At 41.3% G+C, this 22804-nt stretch overlaps 1 protein-coding gene across 1 annotated transcript; it reads right to left on the reverse strand.

The window, feature by feature from the left end:
• Positions 1–736: 736 nt before the first annotated feature.
• prx (periaxin) lies at positions 737–21341 on the reverse strand. The gene is made up of 8 exons (XM_026370161.1): positions 21287–21341; positions 19952–20059; positions 18623–18739; positions 17786–17945; positions 17474–17667; positions 16672–16913; positions 2973–16507; positions 737–2482 (listed from the first exon to the last, which is right to left on the reverse strand). Exons 3-8 carry the CDS (start codon positions 18641–18643, stop codon positions 2199–2201), a joined length of 14436 nt encoding a protein of 4811 aa, XP_026225946.1. The 5' UTR covers positions 18644–18739; positions 19952–20059; positions 21287–21341; the 3' UTR covers positions 737–2198.
• Between the last annotated feature and the right edge of the window lie 1463 nt (positions 21342–22804).

Raw genomic sequence — 22804 nt, forward strand, 5'->3', positions numbered from 1 at the left:
AAAGCCTCTCTGCTCATTATTGCTCAGCGTTCAACTCCTGGCTCAGGCTTGGACAAAAACAGAAGTGCTCTCCTGTTTTTGGATGTCACACACACAAACAGCTGATGAAGAAGTGTGTGTGAGCTGCAGAGGTTGTCAGTGTGTACTTCTACACACTAAACAACATCCCCAGAGTCGTGTGCCTTTCTGTCTCTAATTCTTTATTAAAACAAATAATGTAACACCTCAGTGAATAATGATCATTTCTTTTTGCTTCTGTATTTGCTGAACCGAGTGTCAGAACAACCATCCCCACTCCTTGACAGTGTGTGTTGCTTCCTGTCAGTGTCTTTCCGATATCACCACCAGGAGGCGCTAATATCACAAATGTTCAAGTGCTTTTACATTTAAATTTACATTTACATTTAGTCATTTAGCAGACGCTTTTATCCAAAGCGACTTACAAGTGAGGAACAAGGCAAGCAAACAAAATCTGCTTTTCACACTGAACTTAACGTAGATTGACTTGTGTGCCCACCACACGACATGTGTAAAACACTAACCCTTGGTTAAAGCAAATTTTTTATACAGTAGCTTTAAGCTCAAACTAACCTCCGAACACTCATACACATTTCTTTTTTTCACTGCTGTTCTACCTTAAACTGGATTTACACAGAAAATTGCACTGAACACAATTAACCAACAGTGGTTTTAAAAACCGACTCAGCCACAGAACAAGACATCAGTAAACACTGTGTAAGTGTGAATATTATTTTATTGATGTAACATCTTAATCAACTTTCTCTCTAACGCAGCTTTGACATAACAATTGGCATTAAAATCCTTCTTATCTAAACCAGGAAAAATAAAAAGCTCTAAACACAGAAACTACTTAGTGCGTGTTACCTTGACAAGTCACTACTCTCACCTCACCTCTTTTTAAAAATCTATTTCTCACCTGCAAACAGGCACAGTGTTAGAAGTTGTTAATGAAAAACCTGTGGAAGTCGATTTGTCAGGACACTTTTGTGCATTTTATCACACAAACGAAGTAAAGAGTCCTCATCCTTCCTGTAGAATAATAGACCATTATTTTGAAAAGCCTGGTTGTTGTATCCTGTGAAACTACTATTCTGTATGTAGCATTTAATGGTGGAAACTTTACAGCAAAACTGCTTCTTCTTCTAAGTAAAAGAGAGAATAAAAATATCACAAGGCTTTTCTTCCTCTTTCTTCGTCCCTCTGTATTCTTTAAGTGGAAACACATTTTTGAAACAAGGCATAAATGCACTTTAATTAATGTGATAGTCATTTTAAGAGCCAATGTTTTCAATAATATCAGAATTATGAAATGAAAAAGAGCCTTCTATTTCTCAACACACAGCTGAGTTTCAAAAATGAGGATTAGTCAGGAGGTGCATCTCGAAGCTTACGTCTTTTTAGCAGTGCACAATAAAATCCTAAATACAAAATAGATTAGCAGCAGGTTGACCTAAATGTTCGAGAGCAACCTGTAAGACCAGAAGGACACAGGTTTGATCCCCACAGCAGAAAAGAGTCCAGAGTGTCCCGCTCCCTCCCTTTGACTGTCTCTGGGTAACAGCACCAGCTAAATGAAAAATATAAAACTACTGTATGAAGAAAAAAGCTCAAACTTTTACTTCAAGATAAACAAAATAGGTTATTATCAGGTCAGAAGATATAATTTCTGCTCCTGACTGCTTCAAAAATATAGCTGTATTTACACAAGTCTTACTCTGGCCTGTACTACAGTGGTTCAACATGAATTATTTTAAACTAGTCGTGATTAAATGACTCATTCCAGCGTATTTTAAACACACACACACAAACACAAACAACAATAAATAATGAAATAAATCCTTGGACATGTTTACATTCAGTGTGAAACTATTTTAAACCAAACGAAATCTGATAAATAATCAGGACATTAACAAATAATAACAAAAAACAATCACATTTAAAAAGAAAATAGTAAAGTATATATTACTCTGTTGCTGTAACAATGCTGGTCGATGAAATGCCATCGCTTTTCATCACATTCATACCTATTAAAATATGAAATAAAGACTTTTACTAAATAGAGGTTTGCCATGTTGCACGCGTAGCTTACAAGAACACTGCAACCTCACCAAAGAAAAACAAACAAAAAAAAGAAGAATTGAAATTCAAAGACGTGTAAGATATCATCGCAGCATCCTCTAATTTAAGTCAGACACTTGCTGAGTTATTGTTGTCGTTGTTGAAGACTCGCTTGTTCGTGTTTCGGTGGTAACCATGTGCTGGGTGATTCTAGTGGTCTTGGTCACCATGGTGACGCTTCCCTCCTCAGTGGAGGAGACCTGATGCTCTTCAGACATTTCCTGGGTGGTGAAGTCGACCCCAGGGGTGCGGAGGCAGAAAGACCCCGAGATGTCGGCCTCACCTCCCACCTCCCCCTTCCGCTGGCCCTGAGGAGAGCCCTCTGGGGTTATCTGGAGGAAGCCTGGGTGTGGAGGAGAAGAGACAAGGAGAGGCAACAGGAGAAAAGGAAACAAGGAAAGGAGCATAGGTGAGAAATCAAGAGGACAGGTTGTTAAAGAAGGAAAAGAAACTTAGCCTTGTTTACCAGAGACAGAGCAGGAAGTGATATATTAATAATTTATAGAATAAAAACAAAGAGAAAACAACAATTATAAATTATGTGTAATGTTGTAATTTGTGTAATAAATGCTATAGTAACATAGCAAATGTAGAATACAGATATATAAAAACACAAAAATCCACTTTTACTCTCCTAGCTTGTGATGCTGCTTAGCTAAAAACTGTAGGCCTTTAGAAAGGGCCTCCCGAGCCAGAAGGAGACATAACACAGTCTGAGCAGGACTACTGGGGACTACTTAGGTGTAAAATTCTACTTGCAGAGTATCAGCCTTTTAGAAGGGTCCATGTTTTCTGTTTTTTCAGTTTCACTGCTAGGTTTCCTTTTTCCTTACCTGTGGAGTGTGGCTTCAGGGTGAACTTAGGGACCTTGAACCAGGAAGAAGACTCCCTTTCTGCAGACTCTCTGCTTTTGCTCTCCACCTCGCTCCAGGTTTGCAGCTTTTCTGAACTAAACTCCATGGTAAAGCCTGTGGAGGACTCTGAGCTGTCCCTGTCCAGCATATCTGTTCTGGCATGTGATGACACCACATCCTTGGAAGGCTCCTCACTGATACCTGCAGAAGCCATCATTCCTGATTTTACTCTAATCCCTTTGGCATCTCCCCTGACCTCTGCTGGTGATGAATCTTTTCCTAACTTCACACTCATTTCTGTATCCTCCTCCCTTCCAGTGGTCTTGCCATATGGACTGGTGAACTCCACCTTTGGAAGTTTGATTTTACCACTGAATGTCCCTTTGTCGTCCTTGGAGCCCTTATGTGGACTTGCATCTTTTTCACTGTTGAGACTTGAACTTGAACCTTCTCCTTTGACAGTGACATCAAATGACTCTGATTTACCAGAGGTAAAAGATACTTTGGGTATTTTCATCTTCCCTTCCCTTGACTTCTCCTCTCCCTCTCCCTCTGCGCTTGCAGCATCTGATTTATCTTTGGACCTCCCAAAACTCGGTTTCATTTTGAGTTTGGGCATCTTCACTTTAACATCCCCTGTTTCAGCTTCAGCTGCTATCTCCTCTTTTAAAAGGCCTGTGCCTGCAGCAGGCTCATCTGTTTGAGGAGAATTAACCAAGACAAAAACAGCTTTCTTTACTTTGGGCATTTTTGGGCCCTCATACTGAATTTCTGGACCATACATTCTTCCCTCAGGAGAGGACATTGACGGTAGCGGGACACCAAACTTAGGGATCTTGATTTTCTTGCCTTTTTCTATTTCATCTTCACCTTCATCTTGTGCTGTACCAATATCAAATTCTATATCAGGGATCTTAGGGATTTTGATTTCTGCACTCGGTAGTGCAACCTTTGGCCCATGAATGTTAATATAGTCTTTGTCCTCCTTATGTCCATTGTGGGTTTCAACTTCAGCTTCATACTCAAGTCGTTCTTTAAACTTACATTTATGTTCAGTTTGATCGCCATCATCACCATTTTTGCAAGTTTGTACTTCTGCTGTTACATCTTTGCCAGTTTTCTTTTTTGGTAGTCCAATCTTGAATTTTGCTCCTTTGACTTTAGGCCCCTTTACTTTGCTGCTGGTTGCTGTTGTGTTGAGATCCAAGTCAAGTAGTTCAACTTTTTTCCTTTCCTTCATGCCTTCTGTTCTGTGAAATCCTATATCAAGCTCCATGTCTCCTTTTGGACCTGTTGGTATCTTTAACTGCCCTCCTTCACCTTTAATTTCAGGTTTGGGACCTTCAGGTTTTCCTTTTGATAGTGAAATGTCTACTGAGGGTAGTGTCATGTGTGCCATTTTTAATTTCCCTGAAATACCCTCCTCAATTTTAACCTCTGGCCCTTCAATTTTTCCTTTAGGCAGAGAGATATCAACATCTGGACCTTCAATTTTTCCTTTGGGTAGAGAGATGTCAACATCTGGCATATTGAACCTTGCTTCTGCATCTCCCTCAACTTTAACTTCTGGTCCTTTGAGTTTTCCTTTAGGCAGTGAAATGCCTACATCTGGCAGTTTAAGATGAGGCATTTTGAATTTTCCTTCTGTACCTCCTTCGATCTTGACCTCTGGACCTTCAATTTTTCCTTTGGGCAGAGAGATGTCAACATCTGGAGCTTCAATTTTTCCTTTGGGCAGTGAAATATCAACAGAGGGCATGCTTATATGTGGCATCTTGAATTTCCCGTCTTTCCCTTTGATCCCTACCTCAGGACCTTCAATCTTTCCTTTGGGCAAAGAGATATCAACATCTGGACCTTCAATTCTTCCTTTGGGCAGAGAGATATCAACATCTGGACCTTCAATTCTTCCTTTGGGCAGAGAGATATCAACATCTGGTCCTTCAAGTTTTTCTTTGGGCAGAGAGATATCAACATCTGGCATTTTCAGGTGAGGCATTTTGAACTTTCCACTTGCATCTCCCTCAACTTCAACTTGAGGTCCTTCCATTTTTCCTTTAGCTAGTGAAATATCAACTGAGGGCATACTGATGTGAGGCATCTTAAATTTCCCACCCTCCCCCCTAATTTCAACATCTGGACCTTCAATCTTTCCTTTGGGTAGAGAGATGTCAACACCTGGCATATTGAACTTTCCTTCTGCATCTCCCTCAACTTTAACTTCTGGTCCTTTGAGTTTTCCTTTAGGCAGTGAAATGCCAACATCTGGCAGTTTAACATGAGGCATTTTGAATTTTCCTCCTGTACCTCCTTCAATCTTGACCTCTGGACCTTCAATCTTTCCTTTGGGCAGAGAGATGTCAACTGAAGACATACTGATGTGAGGCATCTTAAATTTCCCACCCTCTCCCTTAATTTCAACATCTGGACCTTCAATGTTTCCTTTGGGCAGTGAAACATCAACAGAGGGCATGCTTATATGTGGCATGTTGAATTTTCCATCTTTTCCTTTGATCCCTTCCTCAGGACCTTCAATTGTTCCTTTGGGCAGAGAGATATAAACATCTGGACCTTCAATTGTTCCTTTGGGCAGAGAGATATCAACATCTGGACCTTCAAGTTTTCCTTTGGGCAGAGAGACATCAACATCTGGCATTTTCAGGTGAGGCATTTTGAACTTTCCACCTGCATCTCCCTCAACTTCAACTTGAGGTCCTTCCATTTTTCCTTTAGCTAGTGAAATATCAACTGAAGGCATACTGATGTGAGGCATCTTAAATTTCCCACCCTCCCCCCTAATTTCAACATCTGGACCTTCAATGTTTCCTTTGGGCAGTGAAATATCAACAGAGGGCATGCTTATGTGTGGCATCTTGAATTTACCATCTTTCCCTTTGATCGCCACCTCAGGACCTTCAGTGTTTCCTTTGGGCAAAGGGATATCAACATCTGGACCTTCAATTTTTCCTCTGGGCAAAGAGATATCAACATCTGGACCTTCAATTTTTCCTCTGGGCAAAGAGATATCAACATCTGGACCTTCAATTTTTCCTTTGGGCAGAGAGATGTCAACATCTGGAGCTTTAATTTTTCCTTTGGGCAGTGAAATATCAACAGAGGGCATGCTTATGTGTGGCATCTTGAATTTCCCGTTTCTCCCTTTGATCCTCAACTCAGGACCTTCAATCTTTCCTTTGGGCAAAGCGATATCAACTTCTGGCATTTCCAACTTTCCTTCTGCATCTCCCTTAACGTCAACTTCTGGCCCTGTGATTTTCCCTTTAGGCAGTGAAATGTCAACATCTGGCAGTTTAAAATGAGGCATTTTGAATTTTCCTCCTGTACCTCCTTCGATCTTGGCCTCTGGACCTTCAATTTTTCCTTTGGGCAAAGAGATATCAACATCTGGACCTTCAATGTTTCCTTTGGGCAGAGAGATATCAACATCTGGACCTTCAATTTTTCCTTTGGGCAGAGAGATATCAACATCTGGCCTTTTCAGGTGAGGCATTTTGAACTTTCCACCTGCATCTCCCTCAACTTTAACTTGAGGTCCTTCAAATTTTCCCTTAGGCAGTGAAATATCAACTGAAGGCATACTGATGTGAGGCATCTTAAATTTCCCACCCTCTCCCTTAATTTCAACATCTGGACCTTCAATATTTCCTTTGGGCAACGAGATGTCAACATCTGGACCTTCAATGTTTCCTTTGGGCAGTGAAATATCAACAGAGGGCATATTGAACCTTGCTTCTGCATCTCCCTCAACTTTAACTTCTGGTCCTTTGAGTTTTCCTTTTGGCAGTGAAATGCCAACATCTGGCAGTTTAACATGAGGCATTTTGAATTTTCCTCCTGTACCTCCTTCGATCTTGACCTCTGGACCTTCAATTTTTCCTTTGGGCAAAGAGATATCAACATCTGGAGCTTCAATTTTTCCCTTAGGCAGTGAAATGTCAACCGAAGGCATACTGATGTGAGGCATCTTGAATTTCCCACCCTCTCCCTTAATTTCAACATCTGGACCTTCAATCTTTCCCTTGGGTAGAGGGATGTCAACATCTGGCATATTGAATTTTCCACCTGCATCTCCCTCAACTTCAAATTCTGGTCCTTTGAGTTTTCCTTTAGGCAGTGAAATGCCAAAATCTGGCAGTTTAACATGAGGCATTTTGAATTTTCCTCCTGTACCTCCTTCGATCTTGCCCTCTGGACCTTCAATTTTTCCTTTGGGCAGAGAGATATCAACATCTGGACCTTCAATTTTTCCTTTGGGTAGTGAAATATCAACAGAGGGCATGCTTATATGTGGCATCTTGAATTTCCCGTCTTTCTCTTTGATGCTCAACTCAGGACCTTCAATCTTTCCTTTAGGCAAAGCGATATCAACTTTTGGCATTTCCAACTTTCCTCCTGCATCTCCCTTAACGTCAACTTCTGGCCCTGTGATTTTCCCTTTAGGCAGTGAAATGTCAACATCTGGCAGTTTAACATGAGGCATTTTGAATTTTCCTCCTGTACCTCCTTCGATCTTGACCTCTGGACCTTCAATTTTTCCTTTGGGCAGAGAGATATCAACATCTGGACCTTCAATGTTTCCTTTGGGCAGAGAGATATCAACATCTGGCATTTTCAGGTGAGGCATTTTGAACTTTCCACCTGCATCTCCCTCAACTTTAACTTGAGGTCCTTCAAATTTTCCCTTAGGCAGTGAAATATCAACTGAAGGCATACTGATGTGAGGCATCTTAAATTTCCCACCCTCTCCCTTAATTTCAACATCTGGACCTTCAATGTTTCCTTTGGGCAGAGAGATGTCAACATCTGGCATATTGAATTTTCCTCCTGCATCTCCCTCAACTTCAAATTCTGGTCCTTTGAGTTTTCCTTTAGGCAGTGAAATGCCAACATCTGGCAGTTTAACATGAGGCATTTTGAATTTTCCTCCTGTACCTCCTTCAATCTTGACCTCTGGACCTTCAATTTTTCCTTTGGGCAGAGAGATATCAACATCTGGACCTTCAATGTTTCCTTTGGGCAAAGAGATATCAACATCTGGACCTTTAATTTTTCCTTTGGGCAGTGAAATATCAACAGAGGGCATGCTTATATGTGGCATCTTGAATTTCCCGTCTTTCCCTTTGATCCCTACCTCAGGACCTTCAATCTTTCCTTTGGGCAAAGGGATATCAACATCTGGACCTTCAATTTTTCCTTTGGGCAGAGAGATATCAACATCTGGACCTTCAATTTTTCCTTTGGGCAGAGAGATGTCAACATCTGGCATATTGAATTTTCCTCCTGCATCTCCCTCAACTTTAAATTCTGGTCCTTTGAGTTTCCCTTTAGGCAGTGAAATGCCAAAATCTGGCAGTTTAACATGAGGCATTTTGAATTTTCCTCCTGTACCTCCTTCAATCTTGACCTCTGGACCTTCAATTTTTCCTTTGGGCAGAGAGATATCAACATCTGGACCTTCAATGTTTCCTTTGGGCAAAGAGATATCAACATCTGGACCTTTAATTTTTCCTTTGGGCAGAGAAATATCAACAGAGGGCATGCTTATATGTGGCATCTTGAATTTCCCGTCTTTCCCTTTGATCCCCACCTCAGGACCTTCAATCTTTCCTTTGGGCAAAGGGATATCAACATCTGGACCTTCAATTTTTCCTTTGGGCAGAGAGATATCAACATCTGGACCTTCAATTTTTCCTTTGGGCAGAGAGATATCAACATCTGGCATTTTCAGGTGAGGCATTTTGAACTTTCCACCTGCATCTCCCTCAACTTCAACTTGAGGTCCTTCAAATTTTCCCTTAGGCAGTGAAATATCAACTGAAGGCATACTGATGTGAGGCATCTTAAATTTCCCACCCCCTCCCTTAATTTCAACATCTGAACCTTCAATGTTTCCTTTGGGCAACGAGATGTCAACATCTGGACCTTCAATGTTTCCTTTGGGCAGAGAGATGTCAACATCTGGCATATTGAATTTTCCTCCTGCATCTCCCTCAACTTTAAATTCTGGTCCTTTGAGTTTTCCTTTAGGCAGTGAAATGCCAAAATCTGGCAGTTTAACATGAGGCATTTTGAATTTTCCTCCTGTACCTCCTTCGATCTTGACCTCTGGACCTTCAATTTTTCCTTTGGGCAGAGAGATATCAACATCTGGACCTTCAATGTTTCCTTTGGGCAAAGAGATATCAACATCTGGAGCTTCAATTTTTCCTTTGGGCAGTGAAACATCAACAGAGGGCATGCTTATATGTGGCATCTTGAATTTCCCGTCTTTCCCTTTGATCCCTACCTCAGGACCTTCAATCTTTCCTTTGGGCAAAGAGATATCAACATCTGGACCTTCAATTGTTCCTTTGGGCAGAGAGATGTCAACATCTGGACCTTCAATTTTTCCTTTGGGCAGAGAGATATCAACATCTGGCATTTTCAGGTGAGGCATTTTGAACTTTCCACCTGCATCTCCCTCAACTTCAACTTGAGGTCCTTCAAATTTTCCCTTAGGCAGTGAAATATCAACTGAAGGCATACTGATGTGAGGCATCTTAAATTTCCCACCCCCTCCCTTAATTTCAACATCTGAACCTTCAATGTTTCCTTTGGGCAACGAGATATCAACATCTGGACCTTCAATGTTTCCTTTGGGCAGAGAGATGTCAACATCTGGCATATTGAATTTTCCTCTTGCATCTCCCTCAACTTTAAATTCTGGTCCTTTGAGTTTTCCTTTAGGCAGTGAAATGCCAACATCTGGCAGTTTAACATGAGGCATTTTGAATTTTCCTCCTGTACCTCCTTCAATCTTGACCTCTGGACCTTCAATTTTTCCTTTGGTCAGAGAGTTGTCAACATCTGGAGCTTCAATTTTTCCTTTGGGCAGAGAGATGTCAACATCTGGAGCTTCAATTTTTCCTTTAGGCAGAGAGATGTCAACATCTGGAGCTTCAATTCTTCCTTTAGGCAGTGAAATATCAACAGAGGGCATGCTTATATGTGGCATCTTGAATTTCCCGTCTTTCCCTTTGATCCCCACCTCAGGACCTTCAATCCTTCCTTTGGGCAAAGAGATATCAACATCTGGACCTTCAATTTTTCCTTTGGGCAGAGAGATATCAACATCTGGACCTTCAATTTTTCCTTTAGGCAGAGAGATATCAACATCTGGCATTTTCAGGTGAGGCATTTTGAACTTTCCACCTGCATCTCCCTCAACTTCAACTTGAGGTCCTTCAAATTTTCCCTTAGGCAGTGAAATATCAACTGAAGGCATACTGATGTGAGGCATCTTAAATTTCCCACCCCCTCCCTTAATTTCAACATCTGAAACTTCAATGTTTCCTTTGGGCAACGAGATGTCAACATCTGGACCTTCAATGTTTCCTTTGGGCAGAGAGATGTCAACATCTGGCATATTGAATTTTCCTCCTGCATCTCCCTCAACTTTAAATTCTGGTCCTTTGAGTTTTCCTTTAGGCAGTGAAATGCCAAAATCTGGCAGTTTAACATGAGGCATTTTGAATTTTCCTCCTGTACCTCCTTCGATCTTGACCTCTGGACCTTCAATTTTTCCTTTGGGCAGAGAGATATCAACATCTGGACCTTCAATGTTTCCTTTGGGCAAAGAGATATCAACATCTGGAGCTTTAATTTTTCCTTTGGGCAGAGAGATGTCAACATCTGGAGCTTTAATTTTTCCTTTGGGCAGAGAGATATCAACATCTGGACCTTCAATTTTTCCTTTGGGCAGAGAGATATCAACATCTGGACCTTCAATTGTTCCTTTGGGCAGAGAGATATCAACATCTGGACCTTCAATGTTTCCTTTGGGCAGAGAGATATCAACATCTGGCATTTTCAGGTGAGGCATTTTGAACTTTCCACCTGCATCTCCCTCAACTTCAACTTGAGGTCCTTCAAATTTTCCCTTAGGCAGTGAAATATCAACTGAAGGCATACTGATGTGAGGCATCTTAAATTTCCCACCCTCTCCCTTAATGTCAACATCTGAACCTTCAATGTTTCCTTTGGGCAACGAGATGTCAACATCTGGCATATTGAATTTTCCTCCTGCATCTCCCTCAACTTTAAATTCTGGTCCTTTGAATTTTCCTTTAGGCAGTGAAATGCCAAAATCTGGCAGTTTAACATGAGGCATTTTGAATTTTCCTCCTGTACCTCCTTCGATCTTGACCTCTGGACCTTCAATTTTTCCTTTGGGCAAAGAGATATCAACATCTGGACCTTCAATGTTTCCTTTGGGCAAAGAGATATCAACATCTGGAGCTTCAATTTTTCCTTTGGGCAGAGAGATGTCAACATCTGGAGCTTCAATTTTTCCTTTGGGCAGTGAAATATCAACAGAGGGCATGCTTATATGTGGCATCTTGAATTTCCCGTCTTTCCCTTTGATCCCTACCTCAGGACCTTCAATCTTTCCTTTGGGCAAAGGGATATCAACATCTGGACCTTCAATTGTTCCTTTGGGCAGAGAGATGTCAACATCTGGAGCTTTAATTTTTCCTTTGGGCAGAGAGATGTCAACATCTGGTCCTTCAAGTTTTCCTTTGGGCAGAGAGATATCAACATCTGGCCTTTTCAGGTGAGGCATTTTGAACTTTCCACCTGCATCTCCCTCAACTTCAACTTGAGGTCCTTCAAATTTTCCCTTAGGCAGTGAAATATCAACTGAAGGCATACTGATGTGAGGCATCTTAAATTTCCCACCCTCTCCCTTAATTTCAACATCTGGACCTTCAATTTTTCCTTTAGGCAGAGAGATGTCAACATCTGGAGCTTTAATTTTTCCTTTGGGCAGAGAGATGTCAACATCTGGAGCTTTCATTTTTCCTTTAGGCAGAGAGATGTCAACATCTGGCATATTGAACTTTCCTCTTTCATCTCCCTCAACTTCATATTCTGGTGGTTTGAGTTTTCCTTTAGGCAGTGAAATGTCAACATCGGGCAGTTTAACGTGAGGCATTTTGAATTTTCTTCCTGTACCTTCCTCGATATCAACATCTGGACCTTCTATTTTTCCTTTGGGCAGAGATATATCAACATCTGGCATTTTCATGTAAGGCATTGTGAACTTTCCACCTGCATCTCCCTTAGCTTCAACTTCTGGGCCTTCCAGCTTTGGTTTTGACAGTGAAATTGAAGGCATATTAAAATGGGGCATTGTGAACTCTCCTCCCTCTACCTTTTCTTCCAAATTTGGTGTATCAACATTTCCGGTTTTAATCTTTGGAAAAGTAATGTCAACCTTAGGCATTTTAAAATGAGGCATCTTAAGTTTGTCACTTTCATCACCATCTATTTGAACATCTGGTGTTTCAAGCTCTCCAGATTTTCCTTTGGGAAAGGAAACAGCTATAGATGGCATCTTAAATCTTTCTTCCCCTCCTTTAAGTTCCACTTCTGGTCCTTCAATCTTTGGAGACTTTGCTTTTGGTAGTGACACATCCAGGTCTATTTTAGGAATGGAAATGTCAATGGTTGGGATCTTGGGAATTTTGAGGTTTCCCTCATAATCTCTGATATCAGCCTCTGATACATCAACCTCTGCTTTGGGAAGAAGAACCTCAGTTTCTGGTGTTTTCGCAGATGGTAGTGACAGCTCCACAGAGGGCAGCTTGACCTTGGCTTTAGCTTCAAGATCACTACTTTGCTTACCTAAATCTTTTTCTTTAGAGCCAAATCCTGGCATTGAGAACTTCGGTAATTTGAGAGTGACATCAGGTGCATGGAAGCCACCTTTCCCCTTCACATCTGCCTCCAGTTTAGCATCAAGTTCTCCCTCTGTCAGTTGACCTTTTGGTGATGATATTTTAAACTTGGGGAATTTCACTTTGTACTTTGTTTTATCATCTGGACTCTCAACATTGACTTTCGGTTTATTTATATTGATTTTCCCTTTTTTCATTTTAACATCCATATCGGGACAAGATACAGATACATCTGCATCCTTCTTGGATATTCCAAATGAGGGCATTTTGATTTTAGGTTTTTTCACCTTCACTTTTCCATCCCCATCAAACTCTACTGATGGTGCCCTTATTTCTCCTTCTACATTTGGTGGTCTGAGAGAAACACCTTCCTTAGGGCTTTTTCCAGAAATCTCCAAATCACCACCCTTGGACTTTCCACCAAACCTGGGAAGTGAGAAACTTGGGCCTTTAATGGAGATATTAGGTAGGTCAAAGCTGCCCCCTGAAGAAGGTCTACCTCCCTCTGCTTTCAGAAGCTCCACTTCCACATCGTCACCTTTAGATTTGTTGAGACCAAAGTCAAGATCCACCTTTGGAGCAGCAATGTCAACTGTTGGTAGTCTGACAGTGGGGAGCTTGAGAGATGCTCCTTCTGGGCCTGTCTGAATGGCTGTACCTTTAACTTTCAGCTTGGCTGGTTTAATATCTCCTTTTAGACTAGACATTTCCAAATCCCCCGATGCATCAGTGCTGTTGGTATCTACTTCAAGGCTTTTGTGTTTGAGACCGGATGGGAAGTTAAAGTCAAGATCAAATTTGGGCATATTTATGTCAACAGTTGGCATGTGGAGTCCACCACCTTTTTTACCAGACAAATCAGCTTTTGGCACATCAAGCATCCCCTTTACAGAAGGTTGTTCAATACTGATATCTCCCTCCACTTTTCCCACTGGAACTGATATGTCAACAGATGATATATGTGGCATCTCTCCTATCTTTGGAAGTGAAACATCTACTTTGGGCATTTTGATTTTGCCTCCTTCCACATTAGGACCCTGAATACTCAGATCAATATCAGCCTTTCCTTTGGGGAGTGAAAGGTCAACCTCTGGCAAGTGGACTTTCCCTCCCTTAAGTTCAGGACATTCAATATTGACATCAACTCCCTTAGCTTTCATTTGAGGAAGAGAGATATCAACAGATGGAAGATGAAACTTGCCTCCTTTTCTAGCATGTCTTTCAATTTCAACTTCTCCTTGTGCTTTTCCCTTGGGGAGTGAAATATCAATGTCAGGCATAACAATCTTTCCTGCCTTGATGTTTGGGTCTTTTATTTTAACAGCACCTTCAGGAAGACTTACTTTTGGCAAAGACACATCAAATTCTGGCATTTTAAATGTAGCCCCCTTCACCTCAGGGCCCTCAACATCCCAGTCACCCTCAATCTTTGCTTCAGGGAGTGACATATCAACAGCTGGCAACTTAAGTTTTCCCCCTTTCACATCAGGACCTTCAACACTGATATCTACCTCAGGGGACTTAATTTTAGTCAGTGACATGTACCCTTGAACTTCAGGTCCTTGAATATCAAGATCAGCTCCCTTTGCTTTGATTTTAGGAAGAGTGATATCAATGGATGGCATGTGAAACTTGCCTCCTTTACCACCAGGTCCATGAATGTCAATATTTCCCTCCACACTTCCTTTTGGAAGTGAAACATCAACAGCTGGCATTTCAGTGTTTGCTTTGAAATCTGATCCTTCCACATTTGTGCCAGCCTTTGGGAGACTCACTTTTGGTAGAGAAACATCAAATTTGGGCATTTTAAATTTAACCCCTTTCACCCCAGGGCCTTTGACATTTATGTCACCTTCAACTTTTCCTTCAGGAAGTGAAATGTCAACAGTTGGCATGTTTCCTCCTTTTCCAGCATGTCCTTCCATTTCAATTTGACCTGCTCCTTTTCCTTTGGGGAGAGAAATATCAATGTCTGGCAACTCAATCTTTCCCGCCTTGATGTCTGGGCCTTTTATTTTGACATGACCCTCTGGGAGACTCACCTTTGGAATTTTTAAATTTCCTACCTCATGGCCTTCAACATTAAGGTTCCCCTCAACTTTTACTTCTGGAAGTGAAATATCACCTTTAAGTTTGGGTCCTTTAATGTCATCTCCAACCTCAGTCCCTTCAATCTTTACCTCACCCTCTGGTGATTTCATTGCAGGAAAAGAAATGTCTAGTGATGGCATGTTAAACTTCGCTCCTCCTGATAATTCAGATTCTTCGATGTCAACTTTGACCTCTCTGGTTTTAATTTTTGGCAGTGAGATATCTAAAGCTGGCATCTTTAAAGCAACTCCACTACTACCATTGCCTTCCAGATTTGCTTTGGGAAGTGAAAAGTCAGTGGTTGGAAGTTTGGGACATTCTAGCTTAATGTCTCCTTCAGGTAGCTCCATTTGTGGCATCTGTCCTTTTGGTAAAGATATATCAACAGAAGGCAACTGAATCTTACCTCCACCCTCAAACTCAGGCCCCTGTATACTCATATGATCCTGTGGTTGTGTCAGTTTAGGCATTTTGAATTTTCCTCCTCCTTCAATATCTCCCCCTTTAGGAAGTGTCAAGTCTACCTTGGGCAACTTGAAGACTCCATCACTTTCTGGTCCTCCTACATTTACTTCTGGTGACTTTATTTTTGGGAGATTTGTATCAAAATCTGGCATTTTGAATTTTCCATTTCCACCAACATAATAGTCCATACTCACATCACCACCTTGTGTTTTCATTACTGGAGGAGCAATGTCAACAGATGGTAGACTTAATTTCCCCCCACCTTCTGGACATTCAATATCCACATCAGATGATCCCATATTTGGTAATGAGATATCAACCACTGGCATGGAGATTTTGGGCCCTTTAAAAGTTCCCTCCACCTCATCAGGAAATCTTCGTCCGGTGTCCAATTCCAACTCAACTTCAGGCACAGAGATGTCAGTGGCAGGCATTTTAATTGTTGTCTTTGCACTTCCTTTATACTCTGGCAGTGAAATGTCCACATCAGACTTTCCCTTTACTTTTGGTAGAGAAATATCAACAGAGGGCATTTGAATGGATGCAGTGTTTCGTGAGAAATCACCTTCTATCTTTGGTTTTGTAGTATCTGCTTTGGGGAGACCAATCTCTCCACCTCCTTGGAGTTCAACTTTTGGAGGTGTTATGTCTGCATGAGGGATTTTCGCAGTTTTGGCTTTCACCTTGATGTCTCCATCTATCTCATCAGAATAACGTGAGAGTCTAACTTTGGGTAATTTCAACTTTGGCATTCTGAGCTTTGTGTCCCCTTTGTCAATGTCTACATCAACCTTTCCCTCAGCTGCACCAATGCCTCCTTTGATGTTGATTTTAGCAGGTTTGATTTCTGCATTTCCCTTCACAGTAGGCAAAGATGCCTCCGCTTTTCCTGAGGGTAATGCAAACTCCACATCAGATGCCTTAATATGAGGCCCTCCCTTCTTTCCATAGATTACTTGATCGCCAGACAAACTGAACTCCCCTGAAGGCGGTTGGATGTTCACACTTGGTGGCTTGAGTTCCATGGATCCAGTTTCCAGAGCTGAGCCTGACTTTGTGGGTTTGGTCTTTGGGAAGGTGATTCCAAACTTATGTCCTTTTGCTTTGGTTTTCACTTTTGCTCCAGGTATCTCCGCTGGAGAGATAGTCACGTGTCCTGTTTCCACTTTTCCTCCTTGCTCTCCTCCTGCATTAGCCTTTGCTTTCATGTGAGGAAACCTGGGAGAACAATGTATAGAAAGAAAAAAAAATTGTACATATAGCAAAGAAAATGCATCAAATAATCCAAAATACTCTGTAAAGATAAATGAATGTCTTTTAAATACACCCATTAACATTGAATTAAATTATTTTTCTCTGTGATTGTTCCAACATAGGCCCACCTGATCTTCGTTTTTGCCTTCCCCACAGCCACTGCTTCTCCGGCTCCTTCTGCTTCAACCTTTGGACTCCGTCTCTGTTTGAATTTGGGGAGGGAAAACTCCACATCTACGTCAGTCGTCTCCACCCTGGGGGGCGTTCCCTCTATTACAAGCTCCTCTCTGCGTTTCTCTTTTAGTCTCTTCAGACCAAAACGACCACCTCTCTTCTTCTTGGCTTTGAATGGCTTAGTGCCCTTCACACTCTAAAATACACACAAACACACATATTAATTACAAAAGGGTCGGTCTGCTATGTGGTTATAGCAAAGCTGCACCCTCATATGCAAATGTTACATTTTGGGCCTGATTTACTAAGATCCCTAATGGCGAGTACTTAATTATGTGTCTTTCATTAGTGGGTGTTATGTAGGTGACATGGGTGGGTGCATGATTAACAACAGATGCAAACATTGTGGAGGTGGTTGTATTTAAATGAGGCTTTTGAATGTTTCGCAAGTGTCTGTCATAGACAGTATGGAGAATGACCAGCATGCAGAGGATTGGGTCAAATGGAGGGAGATGATTTGCTGTGGCGACCCCTGAAAGGGAACGGGCGAAAGGAAAAGAAGAAGCAATATAAACCTCATGTCCCCATTTTAGGACTTTTTTTTTTTTTAAAGTACTTCCTGTTTAAAAACAACCATTACCGCTTATATTTATCAGGTCCTGTAAAAAAACAACAACACCAACAAAAACTTTATTTAAACAGTAATTTAGTTTAAAGACTGCACACCTCATCTAAAAACAAATTCTACGTGATTACCATTTTGGATATCTTGGCTTTGGGACCTTTGACCTCCACACTGGGAACTCGAGGCCGCACGCTGACCTCTGCTCCAGGGATGGTCCTCTTTAGCAGGAAGCTGACTTTGTATGGTTCTGCACACTGAAGGATCTTCAGGGCGTCTTCATACTTGACATTGTCAAAGTAGACTTTTGCACTCAGCAGCTGGTCTCCTTCACACAGAGAACATTATGAATCAACGTGTACAGTTTTGAAACTCGTCAAAGTCATTCTGGAAATTCCATAACCCTGGTTGCTAAAAGTTGTTCATAAATGGATGGCAGCAGGTACCTTGTTGTAGACTGAGATGTTTAGCAGCTGGAGAGTCTTTGAGCACGTCTTTAACGAAGATCCCTCGCTCTCCTCCACCAGTCACACTGTAGCCGCTGGCTCCAGCCTCCGCCTCCGTCTCCACCACGATTTCCACGGACTTCGAGGCCTCCTCCACACTCTGAGAAACACACACACAAACTTATAATATCTCCAAGAACAAGATAATTAGTATACATAAAGATTTTTCTGTATAAGTTTACAGGTCTTATCAATCTGCATCACAAAGCAGCAGCAATAGGAAACACGGCCTGATCAAACACTATAGATTTACAGTGATTTGTCCAAATCTTGAGAGTCTTACTCTCAACTAATTCAAAACATGGGAGATAAATAAAATATGTCGGATTTCTGTGTTACACATTATTTAAACTGTTCTGCAGCTCCGAGGACCTTGTCTATGTCACTTGTTTCTCTTGTTGACAGATTAAAAATAGTTGTCAGTGCAACAAAAGGCTTCAACTCTGTTTTACATCTTCTTTCACTTGCATCAGTGAGTGCAGAATTTACTGTACACTTATTTGTCACTTCACACTTTATTCTGGATCCATTTTATCCATTAAGCTGTCACAGAGAAAAGGTCACTCTGTTCTTGGACCACATCCACTTTTCCAGTGACTGACCAAAAGAAAACCTTGCAGACGACTCACAAAGCAAAGAGTGAACTTAACTCCAAGAACCACTGCACTGATTTGTGCTCACGTATGCAGCCTCATTCATCACCTGTATCATTTATGTTTTATGGTAAATAGAAGAATTAACCCTAAAAAGCTACATTAGCAGCATCATGCATCTTACAGTTTGTTCATCGGAGTCCATCTCTGGTTGGGCTAGTTGGCAGGTCGACTCTCTCAGGTGACTTCTCTTCTGACTCAACACCTGTTTCAACTCTGCATGGAGCTTTTCCTTCTGCACCTGGAGACACAAGCCACACAGGGTGAGATTGTTTGTGCTGTGGGTGGATGTTGTTAAGTTATCAAATAAACAATGATTTATAGACTGCTTTTTAAACAATATTGCAATTAATCATAGATGATTTCAAATATGAATCCAATTATAATATATAGTAACTATTATAGCCTTTTTTCGAGCTATATTTTATGTATGAACTGACTCGTTGGTTTAGTAAAAGTGCTCTAAAATTTACTACAAAAGGAAGTAAACAATGCATTTAAAATATAATAAAACTGAGTGTTAAAGGTGAAAATTCATAGTAATGAATAAAAAATGAAAAATCTCTGTTCCCTAGTGCCTCGATGTGAAACAAAAATTTAAAAATGTAGGCTCATCAGGAATATTAGCTTGTATTTAGGAACAATCTAGTGAATGTTGATAAATTAATGTCCAATATATTACTGCATATATCAGTTACTGCTGTAAACATGACATATAACAGAAAAAGTCATAACATCTGAGGTTCGAACTGCAGATCCCTTATATGCTGATCATGTTGTGCTGTTAGTAAATGTGAATGTAAACAGACACAAATGTCTCGTAGTGGTTCGGTGCATCTTTGGTCTCTTTTTCCAGCTGCTGCTGTTTCATCATGACACCCGCTAAACAAGAAGAAGACTCAGTGTCTCTCAACAAGCAGCATCACAGCTGAGTTTAACAAAGAAAACTCTTAACGCTGCTAACGTGCTACTTTTTAGTCCAGAAATGTGCGTCAGAGTGTTTACAACGACGACCTGGGACGGGTTTCAGATCTGCCCCATTCAAATGTTTTTTGTTGCGCGTCCAGCAGCTGACGGTCACCTGTTTCTGCAGCATGAAAAGACCACGACTGGAATCTGTGCTGAGCTGTGAGAAATGAAAGGTTGTTTATGGTGCGGACAGTGACCTCAGCACATTGGGTCTCGACTATTGTGATCCAGCCTGTATGAGCCTGGGGGCTGCTGCTGGGGTCAGGAGGTCAGTCACATGGCTGTAGTCCCCCCCCCCCCCAGTACATTACACCTGAACACCAGTGAAGCTCATTTAAATTTCAACATTTATTTTGAGATTCTTCCTTTTTCTTTCACGGGTCAGATATGGAATTCACAGGCGCACATGTGAATTACCATGTATGTGTTTGCATGCTCTGGTAGTATATCTGTGTGTGTGTGTTACAGTGTGTGTGTGTCCCACCACTCTCTCCGGGCTCTCCTGTTCGTCTGTGGAGCCGCTGTGATGAGGGTTGCGCTGTGCAGCAGAGGGGGATCTGTTAGAGGGGGGCGACCGCCGCTTGTCTTTCACCTGCCCACAGAGTAAAGATAAATCAAATCAGTTCTGAAGTGCCTTCCTGTGGTTTTATCCATGACATTCTCGGCTTCCAACCATCCACTGCTCCACTGAAGCTGCTCAACAGGAGTTGATGGTTGATTAAAACCCTTTGGTGGTTTTAATGTTGTGGCTGATCAGAGTCCTGCACTGTGCGCTTCTCTGTATGCTGATGATGCATTGCTGCTACCATCCACTAAACCTGACGATGTGTTCGTGACAAACTGCAGAATAAAAATATAATATTTTGTAATGTTTGTGCCACATTCACCCTGAATAGTTTCATTAGACTATATTAAGTTGAACTGGCTTCACGTTCTTTTACGTCTACTTCCTTTCTGGTGGAAACTCTGCGTGTCTCCTTCCTCTACTTGTTTCCTAAACTCTCACATGGTTTATCTTGTGAAAACATCCTTCCTAACTCTTCACCTGTTGCCAGGCTCCTGTGACCTCTTACTCTTTTCTCAACTGTGAATTTCCAGTGGAGACTGTGAGATCATTTCCTCCAATAAAGATACAGCATGGGAAAATAAAGTCATTTTATCAAATACAGCTGCCTCTTCTTAATCTTTTCTTACAGTAACTAAACTGATAATAGATGAAGATATGTTCACATTAATAATCTCACTTGCTTATTTACAGTTTCATGCAAACACATAAACATACACACATTCACCAGCCTGTGAACACGACATGGAGCTAGAATGATTTAGTTCCTGTTTATGAGTCAACGTCAAACCAAACTCTATTCATAAAGTGTGATAATGCACTTCAGAGAAATCAGATTAGAGTACCTTAACGTCTCCGGTAGAGTAAATTACTTTGCATCATAACAAACAGTAACATCTGTTTAACATCTAACTCTCATTTCAGTCATCAAATGCAATCACATAAAAGAATCGCTCCACTGCGTTTAAGCACCGTCTGGGTATTAAGAGCTGAAGTGCAGCATGTTATTACTGTGCACAGGACAGATGGTGCTTTTAAAACGGCTTGACTGAGAAATAAAACATATACCAGCTTCATCTTAGAGAATCCTGATGTGAGCTGAGTTTGTAGCTTTAGCGTGTGATCTGCTCATTTCACGGCATTACGGCTCTTTATAAAGAATCATTACAATAGTAAGGTTGATTTAACATTTCTGGAGGGTTTTATAAGAAAAGATGTGTGTGTGTATGTGTGTGTGTGTGTGTGTGTACGTACGGCTGGATCTCTGGCCTGGCTGAAAACATGGCTGTCCTCTTGGTCTCTGTCTGAGTCTGAAAATAGAAGAAAACCAAGTCAAGCGACATAAAAGCAGAAATGAACAGGAATGAAAAGCCATTTCCTGGACTGACTGGATTAAAGACATTTGGTTTTCTGTCTTTAAACTTTTGTACACCACTGTGTACAAGTGGAGAATTTAAAGCACTGTTCAGATGCAGGATGACCAGTGATCACTATATAAACAGGACTGTCTGTTCAATTATATAATTACGACGGACATCAAACCAAACATTTGCACTTCTACCTCCAGTGTAGTGTATGTAGAACCACTGTTGCTAAAGGCAGGAGTGTGTGTGTGTGTAAATTTGTCTGTGTTTGGATGGGTAAAGTGTATTCGTGGATGCCGTGCCTGTTTGGGTGTGTTGGAGGTATCTGGTTTCAGCAGGTCACAGTAACACATAACACACATGCTCTGCATCCCAGCATTCACTGAATCAGCCACAGAGGAGCAGAGACCGACGTTAATGGGATAGATAAACCCTGTACACACAAAGTAATACACTCTTCACTGATTAGACCTAAAATGATCCCTGAGATCACAGTCGATCGTTGACTCTGCTGCAGATGATGAGATTTAATTCCATTTGACAAGTCGCCCACACTGAGAACATAATCATTTAAATATTTGGTGATAGTTTGATGTTATTGTTGGACAAATAAAAATGCAATCATCTACTTTTAATCCCTGAGCAGATTGAAAATGAAGTCTCCAGACTAAAATGTTTCATTTCAAACTCATCTATTAAAAATCTGAAATATGAGACATGGAAGTACCTTCAATGATACGATGGTGCATTTTAAAAGAGCAGAAAACCTGCAGGTTATAGCTAATTTAGAAATGGTGACAAACTTTCATTGACTCTTGAGCTCACTTTTTGTCGCACACTTGTCAGACAGAGACGTCCAGCTTGCAGCGCTGAGGTCCAGGCTTTCTGTTATTTTGGTGCTGACTGACATTTTGTCAGGTGCAGCAGCAACAGATGCGATCACTACACGGCTGCACTAGTGGGCTGTAAGTATCAGTCAGGGCAGACGCAACAGCAACGGGAATGTGAAAGATGATCCTGTAAATTCACAGTCTTTAAATAGTCATCTTGTTAGTTCTTCAAGTGGCTATTATCAGTAAAAGCATCATCAAAGTGAAAGGTTTCCACTGTCTCCACTTTGGATAATGGAGTGATGGATGAAAAGGGTCCTGAGCTGTGAGTTTAGAAACTGTAGCTCCACCGGAGCAAAGACACAAACCGAATCTGTCATATCGTGAAAAAACAACAAGATAAGCTACAGTTAGACTCACGGAGGTTTGAGCAGCTTAAAACTGCATCTCCATGTGACAGACAGACGGCAGCAGGTGGAGTAGGTGCCACTCCCTGCACCGAGTAGAGGAATGGGGTGAATGAAGATTTGAAAAGCCTTGCAGTCCGGTCTTATTATAGATCAGACTCACATCTGCAG

This window comes from Anabas testudineus, chromosome 13, assembly GCF_900324465.2.
Source record: "Anabas testudineus chromosome 13, fAnaTes1.2, whole genome shotgun sequence".
In the NCBI taxonomy this organism is placed as follows: Eukaryota; Metazoa; Chordata; class Actinopteri; order Anabantiformes; family Anabantidae; genus Anabas; species Anabas testudineus.

Excerpts from the sequence above, each read along its gene's own strand:
- prx (XM_026370161.1), bottom strand. The coding sequence starts at position 18,643 with ATGGACTCCGATGAACAAACT. Across the intron at positions 17,946-18,622 it reads TGGACTCCGATGAACAAACT|AGTGTGGAGGAGGCCTCGAA; the intron begins GTAAGATGCATG and ends TGTGTTTCTCAG. Across the intron at positions 16,508-16,671 it reads AAGGCAAAAACGAAGATCAG|GTTTCCTCACATGAAAGCAA; the intron begins GTGGGCCTATGT and ends TTGTTCTCCCAG.